Below are 7,598 nucleotides of genomic sequence, written 5' to 3'. Positions count from 1 at the left end.
TAGTGGAGGTCTCCCGTTTAAATTCGACCACCTGGGGATCTTCAACGTGCACTGACATCACACAGCACACGGGCGCCTTAGCGCTTTTCCTCCATAAAAACGCAGCCGCCGCGGTCGGATTCGAACCCGGGAACTCCGGATCAGTAGCGTGCCCCACCGCGGTGGCTCAGTGGTTAGGGCGCTCCACTACTGATCCGGAGTTCCTGGGTTCGAACCCGACCGCAGCGGCTGCGTTTTTATGCAGGGAAAACGCTAAGGCGCCCGTGTGCTGTGCGATGTCAGTGCACGTTAAAGATACCCAGGTGGTCGAAATTATTCCGGAGCCCTCCACTACGGCACCTATTCTTCCTTTCTTTCACTCCCTCCTTTATCCCTTCCCTTACAGCGCGGTTCAGGTGTCCAAAGATATATGAGACAGATACTGCGCCATTTCCGTTCTCCGAAAACCAATTATTATTATTAGTCGAGCGCCCTTAACCACTGAGCCATCGCGGCGGGTCCATTTCCTTTCCCCAAAAACCAATTTCATTGCGTTTACCGTGAGAAAAAGAGAAAATGATTTTTGAGGAAAGGAAATGACGCAGTCACTGCCTCACATATATTGGCGGAGACCCGAACCGAGCCGTAAAGGAAGCCATAAAGGAGGGAGTGAGAAGAGAAAGTAAGAAAGCTAGAGGTGCCGTTGTGGAGGGCTCCGGAAAATTTCGATGGGGATCTTTAACGTGCACTGACATCGCACAGCACACGGATGCCTTAGAGTTTTGCCTCCATAAAAACGCAGATACCAATTCTCATTCCGGGCAAACATCGAATGGCTTGCCTGGCTCCAGGTATACTCCAACGAGAGTGTACACTTGTCTGCCAGTTAGCGTTACTGGTTTGGTTTGGTTTATGGGGGTTTAATGTCGCAAAGCAACTCGGGCTATGAGAGACGCCGTAGTGAAAGGCTCCGGAAATTTCGACCACCTGGGGTTCTTTTCACCCGCCGCGGTGGCTCAGTGGTTAGAGCGCTCGGCTACTGATCCGGAGTTCCCGGGTTCGAACGCGACCGCGGCGGCTGCGTTTTTATGGAGGAAAAACGCTAAGGCGCCCGTGTGCTGTGCGATGTCAGTGCACGTTAAAGATCCCCAGGTGGTTGAAATTATTCCGGAGCCCTCCACTGTGGCACCGCTTTCTTCTTTCCCTCCCTCCTTTATTCCTTCCTTTACGGCGCGGTTCATGTGTCCAACAATATATGAGACATACTGCGCAATTTCCTGTCCCCAAAACCAATTATTATTATTATTATTATTATTATTATTATTATTATTATTATTATTATTATTATTATTATTATTATTATTATTATTATTATTATTATTATTATTATTGTTATTAATATTATTATTATTATTATTGGGTTCTTTAACGTGCACTGACATCGCACAGACACGGGCCTCTAGAATTTCGCCTCCATCGAAATTCGACCGCCGCGGCCGGGATCGAACCCGCGTCTTTTGGGCCAGCAGCCGAGTGCCGTAAGCACACTGCCACCGCGGCGGCTACCAATTAGCGTTACGGCGCACACATATTCGCTGTCGCTGTAATGCGGGACATCAACTATGGAGGCCGGGATAGCCTTGCGAAAGCCTATTAGCAATCTGCTGACGTCATCTGGTCGTTGTGAGTGGTGAAAGTGGTATCCATGCAGAAATCGAACGCTGCAGTAAATTTACCGGTGCGCTTGCACATATATGACACCCAGCATTGCATTTTGTGTTACGAAAACATTCGCGCTGGATAAGATAGCAGTAAACGAAAGGCAGAAACAGATACCTGGTTCACGCACACACCGCATGCTGTATCCGAGCAAAGTGCATGGCGTAGCGCAACACCGCAACAGCATTTCACTTTACATTAGATGCGCAGCTGTCTTTACCAAAGCCGGGCAGCGGTTTCGTTTCGTAGACCAAACCAACATGGCGGACCTACGTCTTTGAGCGCTAAAAGATCACCCTGAGCATTTCGCATATCGCCTTTTGGACGTTAGGAGCATTGCTCAATACAGCGGCTACGCTCTGAAGTCAAACGTTTTGCATAAAGGTCTTGTTCCTTTTCATCGTCGTCTTCCAAACTTTACTGCAGCAATGTTAACTGAAGCATAGCACAACTAATTCTTTTAATATCCAGTGTCATGACATGCCTCGTTATTGCCGCTGTGCGGCGCAAATGATCGTAAAGTGGTGGTGCAGTGTCTTAAGGGATACTGAGGGCCAATTGAAGTTTACCTGTGTCGATAGGATACTGCGTTCCAATCACCAAGACACTGCTCACATCGAAAATGAAGCTTTCATAAGCCATAAAGGTGAAAATATTGGTGTACAGCAGTTTCAACCACCGGCCTGCAGGTTTTGCAAGTCTTGCGTTGTCACCGATTTTTGGACGTGTATTCGAGAGGCTAGGCGAAAATGTTCATTTTACATCAACATGATGACAACCTCTCCTTTTCAATGTAGTCGTCATGGCTTTAAAGAAGGATGAGAAAATTTCTGAATTTTTTGGCGCCAAACTATAGTTTTGCAGACAGGAAAACGACAACAAAGCCGGAAATGGCAGGAAATATATTTTTTGTTTTAAGAAGAATAGTTCGATGGAGTTGTCATCATTGGCCCAATTAATGAACAGATTTCAGAAATTCCGAGGACGCTTAAGCTCCGCCTAAATGGTTTTACGCGATAGCGCTAAAAGGTCCATCAGTGCCCTTTGGTCCTCTTGCATATCACTTCGCTGACACGGACGCTGTCCTTTATTTGAATATAAAATTTTTCTTTTTTATGGCAAGATAGACAAGGCCATCCTTTAATCAAGTGGTCGAGGTGTAACGCGCTCGGCTCACTATCTAAAGGGTCACCGGCTCTAGCCCCGCTTCACCATTTTCTTTTCTGCGTAATTGTTTCTCTTTCTACAGAGGCACTACTTAATTGCAGTGGAATGACGCACGATCTTAGAGACATATAAGGAAGAATGCAGTGAAGTCTTCAGTTCTGTACTCTGTGATCCTTGTCGGTTGTTTGAATTACCCGCTCCAGGTCATGTACTTGTGACGTCACTACCATCTGGACCAGCCCTGAGCTTGCCGACACGCACCACAACCGCGCCGGCTTTCCCGCTGAACGGGGCCCTTAACGCAATCGCGTAAATACCCCGAATCACATATGCTGCTCCGACTTCCCTTTGAATTCCTTGAGAAACCTTTTTTTTCGAATCAAATATTCCCAATGTTTGTTTCATTGAAATAAAGTTGTATAGTTATACAAGCTACGCGTCGACTTAGGCATTAAATGAGAGTAATTCATCCCCTTTCGTCTTCTGCGCCAGCATCGGAGGCAGGGCTCGAGCCCGTGCGCTGGGCACGCGCCAGAGCTTAAACACCGGAAAGAACATCTCAGCGCTTGCTCCCGAGGCTGCTGTTGCTGCTTCTATTGGAGCCATGCTGGCGACCATTTATAAGCCGTCTCATAGCAAGAACATCTTCATGGTGCTCGTACTCGGCGCGCTGCTGTACCTCTATCACCACGACATTCAGCGGCTCCCGTTCCAGCTTCGGCGTAGGCTGACCGACGTGCTGGCCTTCAAGGACAGCAACTGCACTGGAATGCGTGTGGTAGAAGCCTGCGGTAAAGAGGAACTCGTCAAGGTGCTGTTCGTCGTGGACACTGTCCTGGAAAACAGGTCCAACCGTCGATTTGCGCGCAACGCGTACGCGAAGCGCAGCTTTGCTAGGCCCATACACTGGCTTACCGTGTTCCGCATGATGGGCAACGTCACTGACGAGAAGGGTGAGCTGGCGCCCAAGGCTCGCTCCGAATGCAGGGCTTTCGGTGACATCGTCGTCCACAGGAATGACAGCACAGGCGAACTGTTAGAGTTGGAAGTGGGCAAAAACTCTTCCACTTACCTCCAGTTCGTGCCGTGGATTCTGGATAACTGTCCAAATGTCGACCTTGTGGTCTTCATGCAGGACAATGTGATACCGAATCCATTCTACCTACCCAACTACAGGGTCATGCACATGGACCACAGGCCGCAGGTGATCCACTGTCATAGCTTTGGCGGCGTACCGACATCTCTGTGCAAAGCGAGGTCCGTGGTGATGGCCAAGAAGCCGGGGCTCAAGCTTTTCGCCAGTAAAGCGTCGGCAGTGGAGGACGAGCTCGTCTTATTCGGTCTGGAGGCGAGAGACATGGGAAGCTACCTGTCCGTCGATGACAGCATGACCATGCTTTACACGACCGGCGCAGTGGTGTTCTACGCGTTCCCAGAGGGTCTGAACGTGACAATGATGTCGCTCTGGGAAGAGGTGATAAGTGCTCCTCAGAACAGCCCTGACTATCTCAGACTATGAGAGCAGGGCTTGGCGTTGTGGTAGGCGAGGGAAGCGCCCAAAATGAAATAGCTTCGTTCTTAGCAGTCTGAATTGTGTTTGGCCTCGATTGTAGTCGTGTACGTGGAAGATGACCATAGAGAAGACGACAGTCTTTCTTTTGCACCGGTCCTCATCAATTCGGCAGTGCTTCCTACCTTCGTTTCAAAAAAAATAACTCACCTTCGTTTAAAAAAATAAAGAATATTTATGAACGCTTATGATTCGATTTGTGAGGGTTTAACGTCCCAAAGCGACTAAGGCTAGGAGGGACGCCGTAGGGGAGGGCTCCGGAGATTTCGACCACCTGGGGTTCTTTAACGTGCTCTGACAGCGCACAGTATACGGGCCTCTAAAATTTCGCCTCTATTGAAATTCGACCGCCACGGCCGGAATCGAACCCGCCTCTTTCGGGTCAGCAGCCGAGCGCCATAACCACTGAGCCACCGCAGTGGCATGAACGCTTATAAATGTGGTGCTTCGTAAGTTCTGAATTGTACAGTTTTCCTCTTACCTCAGTTTTACACATAGCACGTCACGAGCTCTCTGTGGGCTGTTTAAAAAAAGTGTGTTGTAAGGAGCAAAATTTATCAAACACAGAGGTACAGAAAAAGTATGAACATAGAGCAAGCAAAGGTGTGGGCATTTACTGAGGCTTTCAGTCGTAACAGTCATAAGTAGAAAAATTAAAGAATGATTCGCGAATGCAAAATGCAATGATGAGTGTTAGCTAAGCTGTTCTCACCTTAAGACAAATTCGGATACGAAGGTGTACATCACGAAACGACGGCTTAGTACCACCCGCATCCCATTGCTACCTTTGGTTCGCCCGGCGTGGCCCTCCGAATGTCGCCCCTATTTAGGTTTCGAGGACCAAAGGTCGTCGATAGGAATCCCTCACACACACCACGGCTCATCTCGACTAACAACTTTATGGCCCTCCAAAGAGGTGGGCTACAATTTTGTCACCAATGGTGACCGCAAGAGTCACCAGTCATGGAACCCGCTCAGATGGTACATGTATAGCAGAATGCAAGCATAGGGGTTAAACCGGCCGGCCCGACGACTGCGCGCGCACGCAGTCACGTGATGGGGTAGTCACGTTTTGCACGATGCTGCAGCAATTCGATCACAAGAGCGGCCGCCACCTTGAAATCTCGGACGAACAAGAGACGATCGAATGCGAGTAATGAGCGGACGCTCTTAAAACGAGCACTAGAATATTTATTACCACCAACAAGACGCTTCCATAGGCCGTGGTCGTCTAATATCTGGGCTTCCAACATTAGACGTGCTTTCGAGCACTCTTTGAAACTCCTTTTGAAACATCTGATCCATGCCGCGCACAAACCTCTTGCAGCTGCAAATCGCTTTCCTCTAATGATCCAGAAATAGCTTTTTCTTCACATAGGCGTGCGTTTCCCCGTTGCTCCTTGTATGCTGAAGAGAAATTTAATACGAGTTCAACGTCGATGACTTTAGGGGTGTGAGCTCCTACGCCAAGACTCATTGTAATTGTCGAGGTGCATTTCGAGGTTAAGGCCGAACCCTCGATCAAGGGGCGCCCACATGTCGGGGTACCTCACCTGCTATGGTTATGGTCAAAAGAATGCCCTTCTTGCTGCTCGATCTTTGCTCTGGCTAACCTTGCCGTCGTCCTCTTGCCCTTGGCTTCGCCGTCAGCACCGATGCAAGGTGCTGCGAAGAGCCGTACTGGAGACCGCGTAAAGACCGGGATACATGGAGCGTTTTTACGGCGGCAAGTCGGCGATTTTCGCTCGACGGCGCGCACTCGACGCCCGGCGTCAAAAAATGCGCCCGCCGCCGTCGATCCGTACATGCCAGATTTTTGACGCGCGGCGTCCGACGGCCGCCGGAAGCGGCCAGCAGGAGCAGCCAATCGGCGCTCAGACTGCCTTCGCCACTTCCGTCTTCCCGCCCGCTTGGTTTGTTTTGTGTTCCACGGTGTGCTTGTGTTGTGCTTCGCGCGCGCGAGTTCTACACATAACCATCCTGCATCAAAATGGCCACGTTCTCAAAGGCAGCTCGTCTCGAATATAACGACAGATTGATCACCGCCGTCCAAAAGCATCCCATATTGTGGGACTCATCGAGGATGGATTACAAGGATCACAGAAAAAAGGCCGTGGCGTGGGCCGAAGTCGTCACCGAACTAGGATTGCGACTCAGACGGTATGTTTACATTGCTATGAATGTTCATATTTCAATGCTCGTTATGCTCGCTAGAAACGAATTTCGTGCCGGCAGTGGTCGGAAACCTAGCTCGCCGCCGAGCGCAGAGCGAGCACGTGAGTAGCACGTTGTAGAGGGAACGCTTCGACGGTTCAATGAATCAACAGCGACATGCTTGCGCGCTACGGCGCTTGTTTTCATGACATATTTTTTTACATACGCTGGTGAGCACGTTTGTTTAGAATGCTGAAGCGGGGGTCCTTTAAGCTAGCGAATGGAATCTGAGGTACCGTGCTTCTCAGACACAATGCTGGCACTCGATCGAAGCCGCAAATACATGCGAGAGATGAAGCCCGAGAATCGTGCAGCAAGGAAAGAAGCTACAAAAAGGTTTTTCTTCCATGGCGCATCACTCGCTGTCTGAACAGACCAGCTCATAGGTGCACTACTCGGCCGCACGTAGTTGTTTACGCGCAAACGTCTAGGCATTCGATTTGGTACACCAGATTTGCACTAAATGCATTATATTTCAGACTGTAACATGATGAGGCGAAGGTCAGCTAGCCGCATGTTAGTGAGACAGCTATTGTTGAAAGTGGTGCGAGAAATATTCACTGTAGCATTCGCACTTTTGATGGCATTGTGGTGACCAGCTGGGTTTAATCTGTGAAACTTGCATACAAATTGCTCTTCTCACATGTAACGTATTGTCACCTTGTATGGGACTCCACGACTGCAAGCAACCTAAAAAGAAATGATATGCTTGAAAGAGAGCTATACTGAGTATTGTTTTGTTTTTCTGCAGCCAAAGTACAAAAAGAAGCATTCTAATGATGCACGCATAATCACTATTTCTTTTGTCACAGTTTTCGACCCATTTCCATAAACAGCTCTTTCAGCGCATACGTTTTGAAACATTAGCCTATAGAACACCGAATGGAACACTGATATTAGACATAATCCACCATGGCATATGAAAACTGCTAGGACCAATTATTGCCAC

The 7,598-nt window shown here is 48.9% G+C and overlaps 1 protein-coding gene across 1 annotated transcript; it reads left to right on the top strand.

Annotated features, from left to right (window-relative positions):
* The first annotated feature begins 3,427 nt into the window (after positions 1 to 3,427).
* Positions 3,428 to 4,570, top strand: LOC144110664 (uncharacterized). Its single transcript, XM_077643720.1, has one exon. The coding sequence runs from the start codon at positions 3,470 to 3,472 to the stop codon at positions 4,382 to 4,384; it is 915 nt and encodes a 304-aa protein (XP_077499846.1). The 5' UTR covers positions 3,428 to 3,469; the 3' UTR covers positions 4,385 to 4,570.
* Positions 4,571 to 7,598: the final 3,028 nt, after the last annotated feature.

Source organism: Amblyomma americanum, chromosome 11 (genome assembly GCF_052857255.1).
Source record: "Amblyomma americanum isolate KBUSLIRL-KWMA chromosome 11, ASM5285725v1, whole genome shotgun sequence".
Lineage (NCBI taxonomy): Eukaryota > Metazoa > Arthropoda > Arachnida > Ixodida > Ixodidae > Amblyomma > Amblyomma americanum.
This window is presented reverse-complemented; position numbering and strand designations above follow the sequence as displayed.